The sequence below is a fragment of the Zonotrichia albicollis genome, chromosome 20 (assembly GCF_047830755.1).
Source record: "Zonotrichia albicollis isolate bZonAlb1 chromosome 20, bZonAlb1.hap1, whole genome shotgun sequence".
NCBI classification, from domain to species: Eukaryota; Metazoa; Chordata; class Aves; order Passeriformes; family Passerellidae; genus Zonotrichia; species Zonotrichia albicollis.
Genome location: NC_133838.1, coordinates 8,605,000 through 8,629,995, shown reverse-complemented (window position 1 = coordinate 8,629,995; position 24,996 = coordinate 8,605,000). Strand labels below are relative to the sequence as shown.

General features: G+C 52.1%; 1 protein-coding gene across 3 annotated transcripts in view; it reads right to left on the bottom strand.

Annotated features, from left to right (window-relative positions):
• Positions 1-1,816: 1,816 nt before the first annotated feature.
• Positions 1,817-24,996, bottom strand: part of RSPO1 (R-spondin 1) — a 33,921-nt gene continuing 10,741 nt past the window's right edge. For 2 of the 3 annotated variants that reach the window (XM_074555651.1, XM_074555649.1), the window contains exons 2-6: positions 10,513-10,889; positions 7,506-7,697; positions 5,898-6,047; positions 5,393-5,581; positions 1,817-4,793 (exon numbers count right to left, since the gene is read on the bottom strand). In XM_074555651.1, the coding sequence (XP_074411752.1) occupies positions 4,642-4,793; positions 5,393-5,581; positions 5,898-6,047; positions 7,506-7,697; positions 10,513-10,606 (777 nt within the window). In that variant the 5' untranslated portion in view covers positions 10,607-10,889 and the 3' untranslated portion in view covers positions 1,817-4,641. Of the gene's footprint in view, positions 4,794-5,392; positions 5,582-5,897; positions 6,048-7,505; positions 7,698-10,512; positions 10,890-19,581; positions 20,104-24,996 lie in introns of those variants that run through there. The other variant, XM_074555650.1, reaches the window with a different exon arrangement.

Sequence of the window (24,996 nt, the reverse complement as noted above, 5' to 3'; positions counted from 1 at the left end):
ACAAGGTCACAAATCCTTGTCCCTCTCCTCTGCTATGTGGCCTCAGCTCCTCTGCCTGACCAGGCCTGAAATGAAAGAAGTTTGAGTTTTATGTGGCCTCATCTTTGTCAAATTCCAGTGAATGTGGTTGCATGATGCCATCAGAATGACTCATTCCCATAATTACATATGTTCTGAGGGGTTATTCCCATTGTATTATTAAAAACTAGTGATGTTGGATTTTTGGCAGGGCTTGTCTTCCTCGTATGATCTACAGATTTTGTCAATTAACTGAAGGAAAAGTAGATTTCCAAGAGTTCAGAACAAGACCAGACTTGCTCTCAGAGCCCTTTTTCAGTGTGGTATTGAGCTCCTCTGTTTCATTAGCAGGATAAAGCAGCCTCAGCCATCTCCCTTACAGCAGCAATTCCTTGCAGAGCACAAGTGGATTTTGTAGCTCATCTTCAAAAATCACAGCAGAAGATCTTGTAGGCAGTTTATCAGCACAGCAACTTTCCCAGCTCAGTTCCTCAGGCTTGGCTTCCCCAGGATACAGGAACAGGAGGGCTCCTGGGCAAAAGGTTCCAGGTGGGACAGCAAAGACAAAGTGATCCTGGATTGTTGCCTTGAATATGGAATTCCCAAAATGGTGATTGAAGGAGGAGAAACTGAAGTCAAGAAAAAGGCAGAGAGGTGTAAGAGAGCTTTGAAAGCCAGGAAAAGTAACTTCTGGGCTCCTCTGTGGCCCTGTCAGTGCTCTAAACCAGCATTTCACCTCAGGCTGGAAATTACAATATACCACCTACCTGGCTGCCTCTCTCTTCCTGTTCTTCAAAAATCCTGGAAATTCCAGCAAGCAGCTCCAGCCAAACTTTGGTTTGGCATTCAGTTGGGTGTGATGTATTACTGAGTACATAAATGCCATCAGGGTGATTTATTGATGGTGGCTAATTAAATACTCTGGTATTTCTGTACTTTTATTATAGATTTTTAAAATGTGATGCCTATCATGTCTGTCTGTGAAGTCTATTGACTTCATAAAATTTCTAAATATATATCTGAATTATCCCTTTTAGTGTTCTCAGACAACGTAATCGAAACCATAGTTTTAGAGATAACCTTTTTCTCACTATCCTACTTTCTTTCCTTTAATCAAAGCTAAGATTTCTCCTGAGTGAGAAGTCATTTAAACATAAACATGGGCTAAGGAGTATATATACATTACCTCCACCTCTCTGGGGGTGGAGAGTCAGTGAATTACTGTGTGAGGAGTGTGTGTGCATTGACTGCAGATGATGAAAAATACAGATTTATATTACCCAGAGAGGGTTAAGAATGTGATAGAACCAACATGTGTTTGGTGACATTCATCTTCTTTAGGTTCCAAATCTCAGCAAATAAGAGAGAAATGAAACAGTTTCAAACCCACAACTGCAAGCTGCCCATTATTGTTCCCCCCATGGCATGGGATGCATTGCTCAAAATCTGAGGAAACAGACTGGAAACCATCCTGCAGATTCTGAGTTAATGGAATTCTGTCCAGCAAATAACACCAGGGAAAATGAAGCTGTTCCCTGTGCAGTGGAGCTCCTGACAAACCATGTCTGTCTGTCTGTCTGTCTGTGCATCCAGCAGCTGCTTCTCCAGTCCAGCACCAAGCTGACCAAAGCAGAGGGTGGGAATAGGTGCAGGAACTGGAGCAGTGACATTCCCAGCCATGATCCATGATCCATGTGGTCCTTTGGCTCTCAGGAGTGGCTCCTGTATCTGTGGATATTTTTGAATCAGTTGGGTTTGACTCCAGTTTTGGTGAATAAACAAATGAAGCTGGTTCAGCAAACCCATTTATTGATTTATTTGTTTAAAGACATGTATTTTACAGTGATGCCAAGGAGACAACACCACAACAGGGTCATTTAGTGCATGGAAAGAGAGCATTCACATGTGTGTGAGTTGAGGTGACATCACCCAGCTAAGGACATCTCAGCTTGGACTGGGGAGCTCAGTGTGCAGTTCATGTTGGTCAAAGGCAAAATGTTCCTAAATTCATAACTGAACCAGCTCTCTGGGAGTGGGAATAAGCACAATTCTTGAGCTGACTCAAAAAAAAAGAAGAAAATAAATTGGATTTATTTTTTTATATTTTTTCTCCTAATTGTTCTAAAACAATTTAATTTTAAAATCACCCCTACTGAAAAATCTTGGATATTCGTAATATGCATCTTAAACTTCCTGTTGCCTTTGTCCCTTTTTCTTCCCATTTTGCTCTGAAAAAAGGAAGAAAGTAGGGGAAAGGCTACAACAGAAAGAAGTTTGTCAGATTTTCTAATAATCCCTAGAGTTCTCTAAAATAGGTTCTGTTGATTTATTACATGCAGTTTAGTTTTGAAATAGTTGTGCTAATAGTGCCAGGAGTTACTGTAGGGAATCAAGTCATTACCAGAGCCTCATGTAGGAAACTTTCCTAATGCATTTTCTTTTCCTTAATCCTCTCTGAGATCTCGCTGGGGACGTGGCTCCAGGAGGGAGCTGAGCTTCACCAGTGGGTGCTGCTAAAACTGGAAGGGAAAATGGTTCTGCTGACAAGCAAAAATACTTCTCTCACAGGCTAGAAAATAGAGCAAGGTTGGATCATTGAGCTGGGAAGCTTTCAGAAATCATATGAACATGATCCATAAACAACTTAAAGGATGACTTTTAAGAACCTCTTTCTCCCCCCTGCTTGGTATGCTGGTCGTTTATCATTGTGCTGAAATGGAATCCCCTTTCAAAGATGGAACAGCTTCTTGTTTACTTAAACACAAAGTGGACGAGAGGCTGAAAGGTTTTTCTGCCAGCAGAGCAGTCAGGGAGAGCTTGGTACAGCTCTGGAGCCCAAACAATGTGCAGCCTCCACGTCCTGCCCCGAGCCAAGGCAGCCCTGGGATGAAGGGAGTTGGGGTGTCCTGGCTAGAGCTGAGTGCTCAGTGGGCACCAGGAGAGAACCAGGGCTGGTGACCCTCAGAGGGACAGGAGCTCTCTCCTGCACACCTGTTGACTCCAAGCCACAGAGCAGAGATGGGATGGAAGCAGTACAGCTTCCATCAGGGCTACAGATTTACCAGGGTTAGTCTGGGTGAGTTTCCCCTGCCCCTCTGGCGCTATGGAAGCAGTACAGCCAAGATTGGATTCACCAGGGTTAGTCTGGGTGAGTTTCCCCTGCTCCTTGCCCTACCAGGGGAGTGGAGCTCCCAACAGCACATCCCCGATCCACCCTGTGAGCACATCCCTTGGGAGGAGAGAGCTTCTGCTGAACTCTAGAGAAATGAAATGTGTCTCTACGTATTTATACAGAGAAATCACATTTTAAAACCCCAGGGCAGTGATGGGGAGCCCCCCTGTGACCCTGCCTTGAGCAGAGCAAGCAGCAAAGCCACGCAGGGCTCACCAGTGCTTGTCCCAGTTCCTCTGCTCAGCTGGCAGCTCTGGCAGAGCAGGAGAATCCAGGGAATTCCAGCACACAGGTAGTTTCTACCCAACTCAAAAATTTGTTTTCTCTCCTGCAGGACCTGAGCTGTGCCTTCCCCTCCCTCCTGCCACACACTGGAGTGGTGGCACCAGCTGTCCCCAGCCCTGGATTGTCCCACAGCTGGGACTGGCCAAGCAGAGTCCCAGTGTGCTTTTCTGCACAATGTGCCTTTCTGCACATAGGACTTCCATTGATTTCTACAGGAATTGTGTGAGTGTGAAACAAGTGCAGAATGTGTAATGGAAAGCTGCACTGCAGATAAAAAGGAGGTAAAAAAATGCACATGTATGGATCCACTGCCCATGGCTGCTGGAGCAGACCCCAGTCACAGTCTGTATGCATTAAAAAAAATGTTTCAGCAACCTGTGGTTTGTTGGAACCTCTCATTTTCTCAATCTGCTCTGTGTTAAGTGGATCCTTCAGTGGGGAGCTCCTCGGGGCTCAGGTCCCTCTTGCAAGACGGCTGATTTGTGCTGGCAGCATTTCCTGGGATTTTCTTAAAGCTTTGGTGAGTTTCCCTTCCACAAGTGAGTCTCTGTCCTGTGGGACACCAGCCTCCATAGGGGCCAAGGTATGAACCACACACTCAGGAAGCTGGTTGTCATTTGGATTTTGGGTTTTGTTTTTTTAATTTGAAATAATTCTTTGAAGCAGATTCAGGGCAGATGCCACTGACTTCTTACCACAAACACATATTTGCAATGATAAAGTCATACAGCTTAAAACACAAAATAAGGGGTGAGGGAAGAGAAAGAGGCCCCTGTTGTGTGTGTCTGGGGGGTTCAGTCTCATCCCCTGGCTGAGTAGGGCTGTGTGCCTGGGCTCCATTTGAGGCCTTGATTATGAAATCAATCCCATGTCTGGGTCCTTCAGTGGCTCATGCTCCACCTCTCCTCCCTGCAGTGTCCCCACAGAGCCCTGGGGACGCTGTGGCTTTGCTCCCACTCCTCAGCAGCGTTCTCCCACAGCCCTGGGCAGGGTGTGTGTGTGTGCAGCCTCCTTCAGGGTGTGTGTGTGGCCTCTGTCAGTCCATGGGTCAGTCTGGAGTATATGTCTGTCTCTGGACACGTTACATGGTGTAGCAGTGCTCTGTTCAATAAAGCTTTCATATACATAGCAGCAATGGAGTCTTGCCATCCATGACACGCTGCCAGCTACTGGGCAGGGCTGGCAGGCGTCGCAGGCACCGTGGCCCCTCTCTGTTTGTTCTTCCTCTTCTTGATGCCAGACTTTGTGTCTTTGGTGTCTTTCCTATTTCTGTTCCCATTATCTTGCTTTCCTTGCTCTTCCTTTTTCTTCCTTTTCCCTGCAGTAAAGCAAAGGGGCAGTGTGAGGTGGAGTGAGGGGAACAGACCAGCCCTGTCCCCCTGGTTAATTCCTGTGCATTTAATCACTGCTCAGAGCCCTTTCCCCTCAGAACACTCAGCACAGCTGCAATCCTGGTCCATTCTGTAACAAAACAACCAAACCACCATTCATCCTGAAGACTAATTCCTGGGAAAAACAGATCAATTCTGGTAGAGAAGACAACTCCTACAATGGCAGCACACAGGCATGCACCAAAGCATTCCCTTCCCAGTCTGCTCTCTGGCCAGGGAAGAAACTAAAATGGGGGTTTTTTTTGGCATGGGTTGGACTCAATGATCTTGAAGGTGTCTTCCATCCTTGCCATTCTGTCAATTCTCTAAAACAGGTGAAACCTGTGGCACACAACAAGCTGTGCCAAGTTGGGAGCTGAGCCCCCTCCACCTGCAGCTCTCCCAGGTGCCATCCCATCCCCATCCCCTGCCCTTCAGAGGAGCCAGGAGCTGCCCAGCACATTGTGACACTGTTCAATTGGCTGACTGCCTGTCCCTGAGCTCCCTGGGCTGTGGGCAGGGATGGGAGCCCCCCAGCTCTGCTCACCTTCGGGGCACTGGCTCTTCTGCACCGTGCAGCGCCGCACCTCCGTGGTGGCCGGGCACAGGGACACGTCCCCAGCGGGCGCCTGCAGGATCCGCCGTGTCCGGTCCTCGTTGCCCTTCTTGAAGCCACAGAGCTTCCTCTTCTTGGAGCAGGGGCCCCACGGACCCCACTCACTCATTTCACATTGTGCTGCAGAGAACAAGAGAGCCCAGCTGTAACTCCTGCTCCAGGCCATCCCAGAGCCCACCTCTCCCCCACCTTAGGCTGCAAGGGAGTCTGTGTTTCCCCCAGCAGGTTCCTAAGTCCCTGAGCACCCCTTTGAGTCTGTGCTTCCCAAGTCTCTGAGTACCCCTTTGAGTCTGTGCTTCCCCAGCAGGTTCCTAAATCCCTGAGCACCCCTTTGAGTCTGTGCTTCCCCAGCAGGCTCCTAAATCCCTGAGCACCCCTTTGAGTCTGTGTTTCCCCAGCAGGTTCCTAAATCCCCTGAGCACCCCCGGTTGCTTACCAGGACTGCTGCACTCCATGGTGCCGTTGGCAGCAGCGTAGCCTTCGGGGCACGTCACGTAACATCTCCCTTTGTGCAAATACAAACCTTCCTTACATTTTGTGCAAAAGTTTCGACTGAAACACGACTCACAGTTCTCAATTTTGCATTCTGGGGGGAAGAAAAAAAGCAAAAAAAAAAATCACCAAAGCCATCATGTAGTTTGATGTGAGCAGAAGGGTCAAGAAGCTCCACACTGCCAAGCCAGGTCTCTGAGCATCCTGTGCCACTCAGGAGTGAGTTTTCTTTGCCCCATTCCCTGTGCAGGACAGCCCTGTGCAGCAGCTCTCATAGCCAGGCCAGGATCAGGCAGGGTGGGAAGGTTTTGGGCTGGGGTTCAGCTGAGCATGGTCAGCCAAAGGGGATGGTGCAAAGGATCCAGCCCTGGCTCCAGCTGCAGCTGCAGGACAGGCTGCATGGAAAGGGAGCTGCATGGAAAGCTGGCTGTGAGGGTGCTGTGCATGGACCTGCCAGGGCAGTGAGCCCATGTCTCATGTCCAGCTCTTTCTGATGCTCTGGCTACAGAATTCAAGTCAGGGATTTCACTCAGAGCTGTCTGAGTCTGTTGAGCAGTAGGGCAGGAAAAGAGGCACCAAGTGCCTGAAAGGATCTCCCTCCTCACAAAGGCTGCCAGTCTGGCAACCCACGTAACAAAACTGCCCAGAGGTCCTGCAAGATCCCACATCCACAGCCTGTGCAGAGCTGAGCAGGGCTGTTCTCAGGCTGTCATGATCAGCCCTGCCTCAACCCTTCCCCAGAGCCATAGTGTTGTGCTGTGATTTCAGGGTTTACCCCAGAACCTCGGGTCCCTCCCCTGATCCTTCCCTCCCAGGTGTGTCAGTCACCTCTCCTTTCCCCTCCCAGCACTGTCTGTCACTCCTGCAATTCCAGAAGGCATCGAGTGATTGGCAGATCCAAAGGATGCCCTCTACCCCTGGGGGCATTGGGCCATCCAGGTGTCCTTTGTCCCTTTGTCCCTCCCCTCCTGTCCCTGCTTGGTGGCTCCCTGCCCCTTCCCTGCCCCTCTCCCCGGGGTTCAAAGGAGCAGCAACCACGGGCTCAGGGAGTTCTGTTGGAGCTGCTGCTGCATGCAGAGGCCTGTGGGCCAGAATAAAGCTCTGCATCCAAACCTTCCATCAAAACCGACTCCATTCCTTCACCATTGCCTTAAAGCTTCTCTGCCAGAGGGAAACCTGAGGAGCAGCCCCTGTTATGGGGGGAAGCTCCATCCCAGCACCACCAGAACTCCTGCAGGCCTGGCCTTGTCCCCACGGGCCCAGTGCAGCACTGAGCCAGCCCAAAGTGTCTGTGGGGTGAAACACCACACACCCAGCCCAAAGTGTCTGTGGGGTGAAACACCAGACACCCACAGCCCAAAGTGTCTGTGGGGTCAAACACCATACACCCAGCCAGCCCAAAGTGTCTGTGGGGTCAAACACCACAGTGTCAATATTTGGTTCCACCAAAGGCCAGACAAGCTCAGGCACATCCTTCCAGCAATATTGGTAATTATTCCAATACCACAGCAGCCCCTGCCCTGCCCACAGCCTCCCCCAGCCCCAGACTCACTGATGCACTTGTTCATGTCCGTGTTGCGAAGGCCGAAGTAGCCCAGGGGACAGGAGGGCAGGCAAATCCCGATCTGCCGGATGTCATTGCGCTCCAGGAGGATGAAGAGTTTGGGGGAGCACCTCAGGCACCCGTTGAACTCAGAGCACAGGTCACAGCCCCTGGCACAGCCCTGGCTCAGCTCCGTGCTGACTGCAAGAGCAGCAGAGAGGCCCTGGTTAGTGCTGGGCTCTGCAGCACCAGCTGTGCCCACAAACCACAGGCACCAGCAGCAGGGAGGGCATGAATGGGGGCACAGCAAGGCCCCTGAAGCCCTGGCACACTGGTAAGGGATGCCATAGAGCCAGAGCTGTGCCAAGGACAGGCACAAGGGTCACAACATGGCTGTGCTGAGGAGCAGGACCCTGAAACAGCCAAAGCTGTGCCCATCCCAGCCCTGAAACAGCCAGAGATGTGCCCAGGGACCCAGCACTGCCCTAGAACAGCCAGAGCTGTGCCCAAGGACCCAGCACTGTCTACCCCAGCCCTGAAACGGCCCTGAAACAGCCACCAGCTGTGCCCAGGGCTTGGCACTGTCCACCCCAGCCCTGAAACAGCCGGAGCTGTGCCCAGGGACCACCCCAGCCCTGAAACACCCACCAGCTGTGCCCAGGACCCAGGCAACAGCTGAAACAGCCACCACTGTCCACACCAGCCCTGAAACAGCCACCAGCTCTGCCCAGGGATCCACCCCAGCCCTGAAACAGCCAGAGCTGTGCCCAGGGAGCCACCCCAGGCCTGAAACTCCCACCAACTCTGCCCAGGACCCAGCACTGCCCATCCCAGCTCTGAAACAGCCCCAGCTGTGCCCAGGGACCCAGCACTGAAACAGACAGAGCTGTGCCCAGGGCCTGGCACTGCCCGCCCCAGCCTTCTGTCTCCCATCCCGGGTGCCCATTGGGGCACACACTAACATGGGCATGGCCCAAGGAGTCCAGCACCTCCTGCTGCCTCCCCTGCAGTGCCTCCATGCTGAGCAGCAGAGTTCATGGCCCTGGAGCAAAACTGTTCCATTAATTCTGTCCCAGGCTGGATCTTTCCCTGACCCTGCCTACGTTAAATTCTCTCTGGCAGTCAGGAGGTGTCACTGCCCCCAAAATAGAGATGTGTTCTCAGCTCCTACATTCAGTCCAACAAAAATACTCAATCCCATGTCTTGAGAGTTTTCTGCTTTCAATTATCATATAAAATGCTGCTTGTTTTGAAACCAATCGCATTCTTTGCAGACTAGAATGCAGGTTATTTTTATTAGTTTATTATGCAAGCCATGTCCTTGTTTATAGAAAAGCTGTGTATTTAAAAGATGTATTCTTTTAAATACCATGTTTACTACACTTCAAAAGCAAGCACAGAGCAGCACAGTGCTCAAGCGCCAGGACTAGAGGTGAGAGAGCTGCTCTGTCCCCCTGCCATGACCCAAGAGCTGCTCTGTCCTCCCACCATGACCCAAGAGCTGCTCTGTCCCCTCACAATGACCCAAGAGCTGCCCTGTCCTCCCACCATGACCCAAGAGCTGCTCTGTCCTCCCACCATGACCCAAGAGCTGCTCTGTCCTTGTGCCATGACCCAAGAGCTGCTCTGTCCCCCTGCCATGACCCAAGAGCTGCTCTGTCCTCCCACCATGACCCAAGAGCTGCTCTGTCCCCCTGCCATGACCTGGCAGCCCCTGTTGCCTGTCCCAGCCCCTTTTCCAGGCCTGTGGCTGCTTCAGCCTTGGGAAAAGCCACCAAAGGCAGGGAGGTCCTCAGCCCCCAGACCTCCTGGAGGTCCTGCCAGGAGGGTCCCCTGGTCTGGATTGGGACCCCCAGGGATCCAGCCCCATCCCTCCTGCAGCGCTGGGCTCTGGTGCCAAGCTCTGCCTCCATGGCAAAGGTATAAACCGGGCTCCCATTGGGAATTGCCCTTTATAGAATTAGCCATGATGTCAGGTTTTCCTTGTTCTCCCAGGGCTCGGCAGTCCCAGTTTTAATATAAAATCAATTTTCTATAATTTAATTTAAACCAGTTTTAATGTAAAACAGCTCTAACATGAGCTTACATAAAGGAGGGCAGTTGGCTGCTCTGGTGCCAATTCTGCCCTGCACGAGCCCCTCCAGGGACCCTCTGGGCTGGAGGCAGAACTGACCCCCCCCATGGCCTCAGGGATGTTGGGAAGGATGAAAGTTTGACAAGAAAGTCTCACAGATATGTGTGCTTGGCAGAAAGATTTTGAAATATAGAGTCTGATGAAGGAATAGAGGTGGAAGCAAGTTTTGATATAGAAGAAAAGAATTGCTGAGCCAGTCTTACTGAAACACCAAGGAGGCAAAGGGGGTGTTAGTTAAAAGGGGTTTTATGGCTTAGAGCAAAGGATAAACCCACCCCAAACAAAAAGATGTTTTTACCAAGCAGAAAGCACAGGCAGATAAAATTGCCAATGTTGCAAGTAGAAAAATGGTCTCAGAATTTTCTACTGCAAGAAAACTGAAAACCAACTTCTGGCTTAAACTGTAATGCACTGACTTTTAGTGATTGGAGAACAGTAACCTGAATATGGTAATTACAGTAGTTATGATAGGCTATAGATAATAGTTAAGGTATAGATTGGTTCTACTGTATTGAGATGCTCAGCAAAGAAAAGTATAGAATGGATTGTGACCTAAAGAAAAGTCTATAATGCACTGTAACCTAACCTCAAGGTCTCCAGGCCTGCCTGCAGCTGGAGCTGACAGCTGCGGGCACAGCTCTGTCACCCACAACCCTGGATTGCTGTAACCTCTTGAATACAATAAACTGCATTTTGGAGAGCAGCCTGGAGTCCCACATCCTTCATTTCAGCTCTTACATCAGGGGACAGGTCAGGGCACATGGTGAGAGGGATTTGGGGATCTCTGCAGGCTCTTGGGGCACCACAGGCCCTGCCCAGCCCCAGCTGTAAACACACTCACACCATGAGAAGAAGTAGAGAAGAAAAGCATTTCATACATACTTCGTCTTTGCCTCTTGCCCTTCACCACCTTGCTGCTGCCTGTTGGATCCATGGAGCTCAGAAAAACCACCACCACAAGCAGTCCAAGCTGCATAGTAACTCTCCAGAGCTGCAGCCCCTCCGTGCTGGGGTGGCTGGGGGAGCGTGCTCCACAGCTGGGGGCTCTGCTGCCCCTAAATCCTCAGAGCTGAGAGTCTGTGCACAGAGCCAGGACTGGCACCATATCCACGAGCTGCAGCAGCAGCAGGCAGCTCAGGTAGCAGGGAACATGGCTCTGCCTTCATCCCTGTCAGCAGGGCAGGAGCTCGGCCCCAGCGCTGTCCAGGGCTCAGCTGTGGGTGTTAGGGGCTCACAGTGTCCAGGGGCGCTGGCAGGAACTGCAAAAGAAGAGGAGAAATGGGTTAATTTGACAGACAGCATCACTCCCATAATGGCTGGGGGTGAGATGGGGGGTGTGGGGTGCACTGGGGGTGCTGGCAGATGGTGGTGTAGGGAGAAGTGTGCTCCAGCCTCATCCATGAGTCCCTGTTACAGAATCCCAGAATCCCAGAATCCCAGGATCACTGAATCACTGAATCACAGAATCAGTCACTGAATCACAGAATCACGGAATCAATCCCAGAATCACAGAATCAATCCCAGAATCACAGAATCACAGAGTCAATCACAGAATCACAAAATAATGAGGTTGGAAGACACCTCTAAGATCATCATCCGACCTATGCCCTAACACCTCAACCAGACTATAGCACCAAGTGCCAGGTCCAGTCTTTTTTTAAACACATCCAGAGATGATGATTCTCCCTGGGAAGAGCATTCCAGTACTTTATTATCCTTCCAGTGAAAAACTTATTCCTAATATCCAACCTATCCCTTCCCTGACATAGCTTGAGACTAGTAACCAGTTTGAATGCTCAGTGCATCTCTGCCATCTGCCAGTGCTACAAACAGTAGTTATGGCTGGAACTTGCTTAAAACAGAGCCAGAGCCCTGGGCTGCCGTCCCCGAGAGGCAGATGGCTGCTGTGGGTGCCAGGCACTCAAGCTGTTTCCCATCAAGGGGGCACCTCTGGGGCTGGTAGTCAAGCCAGCCTGCAGTCCCCAGCCAGCCTGGTGTGTCTGGGGACGGGGTGGGATCCTCTGCCCAGAACTGCTGCCTTTCTGCTCGCAGGGAATTTCCAAACCTCCCATCTCCCGTTCACTCCCCGAGGCACAGGGCAGGGTCAGCGCTGCTGCACAGGGCTGGGAGTGGGAGCTGCTCTGCTCTGGGCTCACTGGCACAGAGAGCCTGGTGTGGGGCAGGGACAGCCTGGTGTGGGGCAGAGAGACTGGCACAGGGCAGAGAGACTGGTGTGGGGCAGGGACAGCCTGGAGAGGGGCAGAGAGACAGCCTGATGTGGGGGAAAGAGAGATCCTAGTGTGGGGCAGAGATCCCAATGTGGGGCAGTGAGTCTAGCATGGGGCAGAGAGCCTGGTGTGGGGCAGAGAATCCAATGTGGAGCAGAGAACCCAACATGGGGCAGAGAGAGCCTGGCTGTGGGTGCCACGCTGCCCTCACCAATCCACGTCACAGAGTGGCCCAGTGTGCCTGGCAGCACAGAGTGATGAGATGGCAGCACCAGCAGCACAGGCTGGCACCAAACCAACAGCTCTGCATGAAATTCAGGAGAGAAAAGGAAAGCCCAGCTGCCAGCCAAGACTCCACATCTTTTCCTGAGAGTGCCCAAAGCCTTGCTCAGCTGGCTCCTGACATTTTCCCTGTACTTTCCAAGTGGTTTTCCCTGTGCCCTGTGTAAGGAAGGACAAGCTCCACGCTGCACCAAGAGCTCTGGCACTGCCAAGCCAGCTCCACTCCTCTCTGCAGCTGGCAAAGCCCTGCCAACGGCAGACATTGTGCTGGAATGGAGGCGACAACATCTGCTCTGTGAAGTCAAACGGAACAGAAAATTGTTTTAATCCCTCTCTAATAACTGCGCAATCACCGATGCCCCAAACAACGGCTGGCGACAGAGCTGGAAGTGAGCCCAGCCCCTGCCTGGGATGGTCCCCATGGGGCTGTCCCCTCTTTGCCCACCCTGCCTGGGGGACCTGCTGAGGGGCCACTGGCACAGCACCCCCTGCCCCAGCCCATCTAAGGGGGATTGTGGCCTCCAGGTGTGACTATAACCCCTCTGGAGCAGAGCACCTGGAGGGAGGGGGCTGTCCCAGCAGCATTGGGCTGCTGTGACCCGGGAATTGCTGAGCCTTGTGGCAGCCTGTGGCACCAACAGTCCTGGCACTCACCTGTGCCATCACCAGTGTCCCCTAGCCCTGGTGGCTCTGAACTTTTCCTTGTCCTCTCACCCTGGTGGCTCTGACCTTTTCACTGGGTGACCTGGGTATTGCTGAGCCTTGTGGCAGCCCATGGCACAAACACTCCTGGCTCTCACCTGTGCCATCACCACTGTCCCCCTCATCCTGGTGGCTCTGAACTTTTCACTGAACCTTTCCCTGCCTCCCACTCTGATGGCTCTGAACTTTTCCCTGTCCCTCTGTCCTGGTGGCTCTGAACTTTTCATTGACCCCCCACCCTGGTGTCTCTGAACTTTTCACTGTGTGACCCAGGTTTTGCTGAGCCTTGTGGCAGCCCATGGCACAAACACTCCTGGCACTCACCTGTGCCATCACCACTGTCCCCCCACCCTGATGGCTCTGAATCTTTCCCTGTCCCCTGTCTGGTGGCTCTGAATTTTCCCCGTGTCCCTGCTGTCCCTGCCAGGGCAGGAGCCCAGCTCTCACCATGTGCTTGTCATTACAGCCCACGGCTCCTCCGCAGGATTTTCAAATAAATAATTAGTCACTTCTGTAAACACCGACTTGTTCTGCACTTCCAAGCCTGTTTGCTGCAAGCTGCTTTATAAACACTGTCAAGTGCGCCAGCTGGGCTGGTGCAGCATTTAGGGAGCTGAGCACAGGGGGATCCCCTGCAGCTCCTCTGCACTTGGGGGGCAGCAGGGTCACTCAGACAGGTGCTGTGGGACAGTCCCCATGCCCAGCACAGCCACTTGTGGGGATGGCATCAGTGCAGCACAGCCCAGAGTGTCCCCAAGGAGCTGTGGAGGGACCGTGGTGCTGCTCCCGGTGTTTAATTCCGCCGTGTTTACACAACACTCCCAGCGTGGGGACAGCCCCCAGCGTGGGGACAGCAGCAGGGATGGATGTGCTGAGGGAGCCAACACAGCCCCATGTGCCAAGAGCCAGCATGAAACTCGTGGACCCCATTGCTGAGGGCAGCCAGGGCAGGAGGTGCCAGGAAAACCTTGAGATTGCAGCACGAACCAAGCGAGCACACACTTCTGTCACAGCCATCTTTTATGGAAAATCCTTTCCTTAGGATTTTTTTCTCCTGAGAAGATGAGAGTCCTCAGGAACAAAATGTAAACAATGGTTATCTGCTGCTGTGGAATGCAACAGGTGCATCTGTGATTGGTCTCATGTGGTTGTTTTTAATTAATGGCCAATCACAGTCAGCTGGCTCAAACTGACTGTCGGAGCCACAAACCTTTGTTATCATTCCTTCTTTTTCTATTCTTAGCCAGCCTTCTAATTAAATCCTTTCTTCTATTCTTTTAGTATAGTTTTAATATAATATATATCATAAAATAATAAATCAAGCTTTCTGAAACATGGAGTCAGATCCTTGTCTCTTCCCTCATCCAAGAACCCCTGTGAACACTGTCACACACTTCTCCCTCCTGTTCCCTTGCTTTCTAGCCCAAAAGAAGCCTGGGCTTGGCTACATCTGCTGCCTCAGCACAGAAAGGCACTCTAGGTGCTGTCTTTGAAGGTCACACGGAACCCACAGGTGTCCCAATCCCCCCACGAGCACTGGGGGTCTGTGGGGAGCTGTCTGGCTGGGCTGCCTTCCCCACCCTCCCTGCAGGACACAAGTTATGGTTCCTTCTGTTACTGCAGCCATCAGTCAAGCTCAGGTTGCTACAAGCAATTTCCAGTCTAAACATTCGCAGGATTTATGCCATTATCCAATCTACAGGAAGAATTTGGGGTAACCTGAATTGTTCTGAGTTCATTTATGGAGAGACCTGGCCCCTGGATGTGAGATGGCACTAAGCCTTGTTTGCAATTCAATCAGGATAAATTGGTCCTTGGGAGCTGCAATACAAACCAGAAAATGTAAACCATGCAGATAATTTGCCATTAGTCCTCCTCCACACAAGGTGAGAAAGACCAACATTATATCCCCAGGATATTTGAGACCTAATCCACAATAACTAAATTGCTGATATATTGCCTCTTGCTGAACCTACCAGGGATCCCAAATGTAAACAGGCTCTCCAAAGGTTTACTGAGCCTTGCAGAGAAGGACCAGATGCTGGAGTCAGGACAGACCTGGTTAGAGCAGGAATGAACCCCTGGGAGCTGCCAAGGGTCCAGCTGTGAGCTGGGGAATTTGGGTTTGCAGGAGCTGCATGGAGAATTTGAATTTCCTCTGTGTGAATGTGCTCAGAGTGGCTTCATGCAGGAGGAGTCAGGGTTTTGCAGGGGTTGTTTGGTCCCACATCTTCCAGTCCTACACCAGGGGACAGGACTCACTACCCTGAGGCCTCCTAGGCCCAAGACACACCATCCTGAGGCCTCCAACACCCAGCACACACCATCCTGAGGCCTCCAAAACCCAGGACACACCACTCTGAGGCCTCTAACATTCAGGACACATCACCCCAAAGCCTCCTAGCACCAGGACACACCATTCTAAAGCCTTCTAGCCCCAGGACACACTGTCCCAAGGCCTCCAGCACCGAGGACACACCACTCTGAGGCCTCTAGCACCCAGGACACACCATCCTGAGGGCTCCCAGCCCAGGAGACGCCACCCCAAAGCCTCCAGCCCCAAGACACCCTGAGGCATCCAGCACCCAGGACACACCACCCTGAGGCCTCCCAGCCTAGGACACACCACCCCAAAGCCTCCAACACCCAGCACACACCACCCCAAAGCCTTCTAGCCCCAGGACACACCATCCCAAACCCTCTCAACCCAAGGGCAGACTCCAGCTCTGGAAGGTTGTGGGTGGCAGCAGCAGCTCCACACTGCTCACTCCCCAGCCTGCCTTTGTGGAGCTTTCAACAGGCCCCTCAACCACCAGAGATGTCAGCTGGTTATCCCTGGTTATCCATAGTTATCCCTGTTCCATAGCACCCAGGGATGTGCCCTGGTGCTCTGCCTGTGCCCTATGCCCTGTTCCCTGTGCTGGTGACCCCATGGCAGAGCTCCCTGCCTGCTCCACCAGCCCCACCATGGCAGGGAAGGGCTGAGGGAGCAGCTTTGGGGCCTCATTCTCTTTGTCCATCAGCAGGCCTGGTGCTCCAGGAGCAGCTCTGTGAGTCCCTCAGCAGTGCAAGGTCCCACCAGGCCTGGCTCAGCCATCCCAGCCACCACAGGGTGTCTCACGTGCCTCTGGCAAACAGCACATGCACAGGCACAGGCAGAGCCACTTTGTTCTGCCTGATCCTTGAGGCAATAAAAGAGGGCTGCATTAAGTCCGATTTCTGAACCAGAAGGTCCTCATTTGATATCAGATCCCAGCGCCAAGTCCTGCGAAATCCCCAACCCATAAACTTCACTGAAAAAAATAAAAACAAAAATAATAAAAGCCCAATCTGGCAGCAGAGCTATCCACAGCTTTGTTGAGGTCTGACTTCCTCCAGCAGCTCCTGCACTGCATTCCCTGTGCTGTGACACTGAGGAGGGGCTGCTGCTTGTGCTCCAAAAAAGCCCACCCCAATGATTTGTTCCAAAAATAAAACTTCACACCTTAGCCAAAAAAACTTTTCAAGATAAGTCTATATGTGATATAAATATATATATATAAAATTATATAATTATATTAGTAGTAATATATATAATTGTATAATTATATTAGCAGTAATACCTTGCATCCTTCAGTGTGTGCAACAAATGATGAACAAAACTATTAAAAAAGTTTTTATCATACAAAAAACCCTATAAACTTCACTGAAAAAAATAATAAAAGCCCAAGTGCCCAATAAGTGCCCCCCAGTAAAATAAAAGCCCAATAAGTGCCCCAATAAGTGCCCCAAGCCCCAAAAATAAAAGCCCAAATGTGCCCCACAGTAGCTGCTCAAAAAAAAACTCATCCCAATGATTTGTTCCAAAAATAGAACTTTAAAAAACCTTTGCAAGATAACTCTATGTGTGTTAAGTGTTTTAGTAATTATATTAGTAGTAATACCTTGCATACTTCAGTGTGTGCAACAGATGATGAACAAAACTATTATACAAAAAAACCATAAACTTCGCTGAAAAAAAAATAAAAATAAAAGCCCAATCTGGCAGCTTTGGGCTGCCCCACAGTAGCTGCTCCAAAACAACCCCAGTGCCACAGGCCTCCCTCCAGGAGCAGAGAGCTCCAGCCCTGTAAAACATCAGGAAATGTTTTACAGGGGGATTCCCGTGGCCCTCATGCCAGCACACAGGCTGCTCTGCACAAGGAGAGCCCTGAGGCAGGCAGGCTGCAGGATCTGTGCCTGCTGCTCCTCCACAGAACCAGAGCAGCAGCTGGAGCTGCACTGGGATCACCCTGGCGGGCACAGATCTGTGTTTGGGATCTGTAGGAGCACCAAACCTGTGTGTGTTGGGTACAGCTCTGTGTTTGGGGTCTGGCTGCAGCTGTGGGAGCAGCAAGCCTGCACACGGTGGCACAGCCAGCTGGGCTTGGCAGTGCTCAGGACATCCCTGCCTGCATCTGCAGAGCTCTTGGCATCACTGCCCTGCATTTCCAGAGCCTTTGGCATCACTGTCCTGCATTTCCAGAGCTTTTGGCTGTGCTCAGGGCATCCCTGCATCTGCAGAGGTTTTGGCTGTGGTCAGAGCATCCCTGCCCTGCATCTCCACAGCTTTTGCCATGCCCAGGGTATCCCTGCATTTCCAGAGCTCTTGACCGTGCTCAGGGCATTCCTGCCCTGCATTTCCAGAGCTTTTGGCTGTGCTTAGAGCCTCCCTGCACTTCCAGATCTTTCAGCAGTGCTCAGGGCATCCCTGCATTTCCAGAGCTTTTGGCATCACTGCCCTGAATCTCCAGAGCTCTTGGCCGTGCTCATGGCATCCCTGACCCGCATTCCCGAGCGTGTCCCCTCTCCCGGCTCCTCCCTGCCTCGTCCCTCAGGGTGGTGCTGCTGCTCTCGCAGCGGCCGCGCAGGGCCGGGGGAGCTGATCCAGCTCGATCCTTTATTCCAGGGTGGTTCCCAGGCGTGTTACAGCACTGACATTGCTGCCATCCTCCCCTCCAGCCTGTGCAGCCCTGGCCCCACAGCGGAGTGAGGGATGGAGTCAGGGCTTCACCCACTCTGAGCTCAGACAAAATCATTGTGAGTGGAGAACCCTCCAAAAAGAGGCTCCACTGCATTCAGTCCCTGGCAGATCTCAGCACAGATCTGGCCACCCCAGCATTGTAAGCTCCCAGACCTCCAGGTGACAGATTTTTGTGTGTGGGTACTGCTGACCCCTGCGCAGCAGAGTGGAGGCTCCACACGTGCACACATGGACTAGGAAAGAAAGGCTAGAAAAACTAGAGAAAGAAAGTCAAATGAAAGCTGGGGGATGTTGGGAGACTTTAGAGTGACAAGGGACCTCAGAAGAAGATCATTTATGTTTCCAAAGTCATGTCATGCCCTTTGTCTGCCTGGATTATTGCCTGTATTACCCTATTTTAATGCCTTTCACTGTAAGTGCCTCATTAAACCCAAACCCCACCGTTCAGGGGAGCACACATGCCTGAAACTATAAAATACTCCAATCCAGTGACCCCCAGCCACATCTCACAGCTCCTGGCTCCATCAGCACCGAGGCTGAAGCCACCCTGACCCTTGGGGAGCTGAGCCCCAGCCGAACTGCAGGAGCCCTCACTGAATCCAGCAGCACTTCCCTGCACGTCAGCACCAGCTCACACCGCTCTAATTACTGCCATCATCCCCATTATTAATTCTCTCCCCACGGATCCCCCATTCCAGCTGCACAGAGCTATTCCTACCCCATGCCCCCATGGGTGCCTGGCAGCAGCCTTGCCTTAGGGCTGAGCCAGCAGCAAATTCCTTCTTATCCTCCCATTGCCCCCGTGCCTGGCACCAGGGCAAGGGCAGAGGGCAGAGCTGGACCCACAGCTGGAACAGAACCAGCCAGGAGCTCCAGGCAGCTGATCAACACCCCAGCTCTGTCCCTGTCCCCAGTTTGGAATGGTAATACAGTGACAGGGGACACAGAGAGCAGCCACGGGGACACAGAGAGCTGCCCAGCTCTGTCCCTCTGTCCCCAGCCCATGATGCTAACACGGTGCCAGGGCACACACAGAGATCAGCCCAGCTCTGTCCCTCTGTCCCTGTCCCCAGTCTGGGATGGTAACAGAGTGCAGGGGGACACAGAGAGCAGCCCAGCTCTGTCCCTCTGTCCCTGTGTCCCTGTCCCCAGCCCAGATGCTAACACGGTACCAGGGCACACAGAGATCAGTCCAGCTCTGTCCCTCTGTCCCTGTGTCCCTGTCCCCAGCCCAGATGCTAACACAGTGCCAGGGCACACAGAGATCAGTCCAGCTCTGTCCCTCTGTCCCTGTCCCTCTATCCCAGCCCGGATGGTAACACAGTGCCAGGGCACACAGAGATCAGTCCAGCTCTGTCCCTCTGTCCCTGTGTCCCTGTCCCCAGCCCAGATGCTAACACAGTGCCAGGGCACACAGAGATCAGTCCAGCTCTGTCCCTCTGTCCCTGTGTCCCTGTCCCCAGCCCGGACGGTGCCAGGGCACACACAGAGCTCAGCCCAGCTCTCCTGCAAGCCGCAGCAGCTCGGGGGAAGGGAGAGGAGGGAAGGGAGGGAGGGAGGAAGGGGATCCCACAGATGGTGCTGTGATCCCGCTCCGCTCTCATTGTCTGCGCTCATTATCCACGTTGCACAAGGCGAGCCCGCGGGCAGATGCTGACACGGCTCTCGGGCTCTTCATTAGCAGCCCCGCGTTGCAAAAGCTCCATCCACACAAACATGCATGCTTGAAGCCCTTACCTTCAGCTTGTCACTCCCTCATCCCTGCGGGAAAGACTCTACTGCGTTCTCAGCTTTAAAACGCTACGAGAACAACTAAAAAATTCCTCAGTTCCTCCAGAGAAAGTTACGCGCACGTTTCTGTCAAAAAAAAAACGAAAAATAGATTCATGGCGAGTCCATGGAGAAGCCGGGTGCGTGTGGAGGTTTTGGTGGCTCGGTTTTTGAGGCAGGTTCCTGAGGGGGTCCCGGGTTTGGCACAGAGGAACAAAACCCTCCTGCGATGTGCGGGATCCCAGCTCGGGCTGGCTCCTGCTCCCTCAGCCCACGCTGCAAAGCAGAAAGTTTGTGATCACCTCAGAGCAATTTGCACGTCCATAAATGCTGCTCTCAATCCGAAGACTCCATCCCATCCACCAGCCAGGAGGCTTTATTATTACTATTATTATTACTATTATTATTACCAGACTATGCAGCTTTGTAAAGGCATCCAGTACAAACTCCTGCATGAGGGAATTCCACCCCACTGGTACCACCTCCTCAGACAATATCCAGCCAAAATATTGTGTGGCTGTTGCAAAACCCGGACTGGAGCTCCACAAAGGACTTTCCAGAGCCAGCAGGGTCTCAGTGAATTACTGCAGGGTGACACACCATCCAGTTGTCTTTGTAGTCTTTTTTTTTTTTTAATTTATGACAGCTAATTCCGAGTTATTACTAACATTTCAGTGGTAAGTGGCGTATGAAGTCATCAGCTGTCACAACTGCATCTGTTAATAAACATGTCAGATATTAAAAGCAGCTTATTATCCTCTGGAGGGGGGGAAGGCATGAAGGCAAAGAGCTCAGAGCCTGGTTGTTTTTCCACTGCTGAGGAAACACTCCTGCTCAGGGGAGCAGCATGGGACTGCCTGGGATATCTGCCCTGCAGCACCCCTGAGCAGCCTGGGAGCTCTGCTCCCTGGGCCCTCAGCTCCCTGTGCCTCCTCCAGCAGGGTGAGCACATGGCAGAGCCTGCTCTGGGCAGGGGACAGGGGATGTCAGTGCTCAGGCACCTTCCCTGAGCCCCACCATGGCTGCTGGGGTGAGCAGATCAGCACAGGGGTGAGCAGATCCTGCACAGGGGCTCAGGGAAGGTGTCTGAGCCCCACTGTGCCTGCTGGGGTGAGCAGATTCTGCACAGAGAACACCTCAGCCCCACCATGGCTGCTGGGGTGGAGCAGATCCTGCACAGGAGCTCAGGTACCTTCCCTAAACCCCACCATGGCTGCTGGGTGAGCACATCCTGCACAGGGGTGAGAAGATCCTGCACAGGGAACACCTGAGCCCCACCATGGCTGTTGGGGTTAGCAGATCCTGCACAGGGGCTCAGGGAAGGTGTCTGAGCCCCACTGTGCCTGCTGGGCTGAGCAGATCCTGCTCAGATGTTCCCTGGAACACCATCGTGCCTGCTGGGGTGAGCAAATCCTGCACAGGGGTTCAGGTGTTCCCTGGAACCCCACCATGCCTACTGGGGTAAGCAGATCCTGCACAGGGTCTCAGGCACCTTCCCTGAGTCCCACCATGGCTGTTGGGGTTAGCAGATCCTGCACAGGGGCTCAAGGAAGGTGTTTGAGCCCCACCATGCCTGCTGGGGTGAGCAGATCCTGCACCTGAGCCCCACCATGTGTGCTGGGGTGACAGATCCTGCTCAGGGTTCTCAGGCACCTTCCTTGAGCCCCACCATGGCTGCTGGGGTGAGCAGATCAGCACAGGGACTCAGGAACCTTCCCTGAGCTCCACCATGTGTGCTGGGGTGAGCAGATCCTGCACAGGGGCTCAGGTGCTCCCAGGAGCCCTGGCCAGTGCTCCTGTACAAGCCCCAGTGCTCCTGTTCAAGCCACACAGAGGAGCTGGTGGCCACCAGCCCCCCGAGGGCCAGCAGCCATGAGTGACCCTCATCCCTGGTTCTGTGCTGCCCAGAGCCCTGGTCCCTGCAGAGCTGTGCCAGGGTGTGTGCCCAGCTGCCCAGCAGCCCCTGGGACCCTGGCAGTGTCCTGGGGAGGCTCCCCAGGCTGGCAGGGCTCTGAGATCCTCCAAAGGGTATGAGGAGCCCTGGGGAGGCTCCTGGAGCCCTCCTGGGTGCCCTGCTTGGCCAGGGCAGTTCCCCTTCAATGCTCTGCTGTTCATGAGCCCCCACTGCAGAGAGGTCCCTGAGAGCTGCTGGCACCAGCCCTGGAGTGCTCAGTGCCTCAGGATGGAGCTGACAGCCCTGAGGAAGAGGAGGGCAGGGGTGTGGGCACAGAACAGGGCACCAAGACCCAGAGATCCTCATCAATTCCTCACACAGAGCTCTGTGAGCACAGAGGTGCAAAACAACCCAAACTCGGGCAGGAGGGGACGCTCACCCTTCCTGCAGCTTTCCCTTTGTGCTGTGTGTGTTAGTGCTCATGCACGGGGATGTTTTATTCATCCTGAACTCTCCTTGGCACCTCATTAAATGGTTTTTTATTTGTAAATTATGTCCCTGAGACCTTTGCTGTCCCACAGGAGTGTGGTGAATTTGTGCTGCTTGTTGGCAGCTGCTGAGCAGCCACTGCTGCAAATCTCCACATCCAAGACCTTTTTCTATTTCTATTTAGAGCTTTTTTTTTTTAACTTTCTATTGTAGAAAATTCTCAAGTGCCATCAAATGTTGTCAGGGACAACGTCACTCCATTGACTGGATGAGTGAAAATTCTGATGAACCCAAAATCTGTATTTTGTATAAAAAAAAATCTGATGAACCCAAAATCTGTATGATGAGTACAGAACCCAAAATCTGCATGATGAGTAAAAAATCTGATGAACCCAATGTGTATTTCATGCACATTGAGCAGCCAGACCTCCTTTCTGATACTGGAGTGGTGCAGGCTTAGCTGACAGCTGTAGATCAAGTTTCCAAGTGAGAGATAAACCCAAATTTTGTGATATAAAAATAAAATAAACCTGGCAGTGCTGACAGCCCCAGATGCAGCAGCAGGGCTAGAGCACAGCAGTGGGGCTGGCTGGAGGCAAGGGGACACACTCACAGCTCCAGAGGTGTCATTGCAGACACATCTGCAATTTTAGTGTAAATCACACCAAAACCTGCTCAATAAACCCAGCACCAAGTCCTGCATTTCCTCCCCCTCTGACAGGAGCTCATTTGCAGCTTTGGTTTTATGTAGCTAATGGCTCTTGAGGCTGATCCCAAATTAATCCCAAACAGGTTGTTTCTCTCCAGTACAAAAGGACATGAAATCCCCTGTTTTAGCAGGAGAAGAGGCCAAGCTGCTCCAGATGGAAAGCAGAGGGTTCATTCACACCCACAGCAGATTCTCCAGACTCCTCTGGCTGGGACATGGCACAATGGCTCTGAGGGGACAACCCCACTCTGCTTCTGCACAGGGAGTGCCAATTGCCCCACATCCCCCAGCCCACCTTAAAGGACATGCTTCTCCTCTACTGTAGGGGTCTCTGCTGCTCACCGTGACCCCAAAATATTTTAAAGTCTCTTTTCCCAGCCTGGTGCTTGAAGAAGGAGTGAGAACTCTTCAGTTCTCGGTCTCAATGTTGTTTATTGTTTCTTATCTATAAAATTCTTTCTCCTGTCCTGCCAAGGTCTGTTCAGCAGGTCAGGCAGAGGCACTCTGGTGTTATCTTTTTATACTAAAAACTACATTTACAATATTTACAATTACTTCCCAATATCCATCACCTATGTTAGACAGTGAGCTTCTACTCTAAACCAATCCAAAAGTGCCACCATCACAGCAGAAGATGGAGGCCAAGAAGAAGAAGAAGCAGAAAGGCTGGATATGCCCAGATTCCTCCATCTTGCCCCCTGAACCCCCATTCTAAAAACCCCAAAATTCTACATTTTCACCCTGTGATAGTGATTAATTCACTATCATTCCATTCAAACTCTTGTGGCTTGTAACTCCTCACACAAAGCTGGTAATTGTTTCCAGCCCTTGGGGTGGTGTTAGTTTTTTATACTATGAACTACCTGTACTTTATTTACAATTACTTCCCAATACCTATCACCTATGTTAGACAGTGAGCTTCTACTCTAAACCAACCTAAAAGTGCCACCATCCCAGCAGAAGATGGAGGGCGAGAAGGAGAAAGGCTGGACATGCCCAGATTCCTCCATCTTGCCCCCTGAACCCCCATTCTAAAAACCCCAAAAATCTATTTTTCACCCTGTGATAAATTCACTATGTGTCATGGCTTGCAGATCCTCATATAAGGTTGGTAATTTTCTCCATGGGTCATAATCAAAACCACAGGGGCATTTTTGGGTTTCTGAACCCCCTCTGGCAGGGGTCTTGGCTGCTCAGGACAGACAGAGGGATGTCCTGAGTGTCAGGACTTTAAAAACCTGCAATATTTTGTTCTAATTTCATCCCTCTACATTTCCTGCTTTGCAAACCCCTCTGCCTCTCTCAAAGGTGTCTCCATGGAAGGTGGCCCTGCCCAGGGGCTGCAGGAGCCCTGTCCCTGCTCTGGTGCAGCTGAGGACAGAGGGGCTGTGCCTGTACCCAGCTCTGCCCCACAGCTGCTTTCAGACCCACATGAACCCAGCAGTGCCCACAAACTCCCAGCTGGTACAGAAGGTGCTTCACTCATCCCTGGTGCCTCAGCAGCCTCTGATCATATCTCAGCACAAGCAAAAAGCAGAAAAGGCACTCACAGAGAAAGCAGAAGGAAAGTGAGCACATCCTGAAAGTGTCTGTGACACTCCCAGAGTGGACATGAGCTCTTTTCTGGCTGCTGCTCTGAGGGTTCCCTGAGGGTTCTGCTGCTCTGAGGGTTCTCTGAGCGTTCTCTGAGGGTTCTGAGGGTGCTCTGAGGGTTCTGATGGTTCTCTGAGGGTTCTGAGGGTTCTCTGAGGGTTCTCTGAGGATTCTGAGGGTGCTCTGAGGGTTCTGATGGTTCTCTGAGGGTTCTCTGATAGTTCTCTGAGAATTCTGAGGGTGCTCTGAGGGTTCTGATGGTTTTCTGAGGGTTCTGAGGGTTTTCTGAGGGTTCTGAGGGTTCTCTGAGGATTCTGAGGGTTCTCCAAGGGTTCTGAGGGTTCTCTGATAGTTCTGTGAGGGTTCTGAGGGTTCTGAGGGTTCTCTGATAGTTCTCTGAGGGTTCTGAGGGTTCTCTGAGGGTTCTCTGAGGGTTGTGAGGGTTCTGAGGGTTCTCTGATAGTTCTCTGAGGATTCTGAGGGTTCTCTGAGGGTTCTGAGGGTTCTCTAAGGGTTCACTGAGGGTTCTCTGAGGGTTCTGCTGCTCTGAGGTTTCTCTGCTGCAGGGTGAGTGACAACCCAGGCAGTTGTTTATAATACCTGAACATCAACAGAGCAGCTCCTTTGTGCCCAGGGAATCTCCTGTGTGCCCAGGGTATCTCCTGTGTGCCCAGGGCAGCTCCTGTGTGCCCCAAGG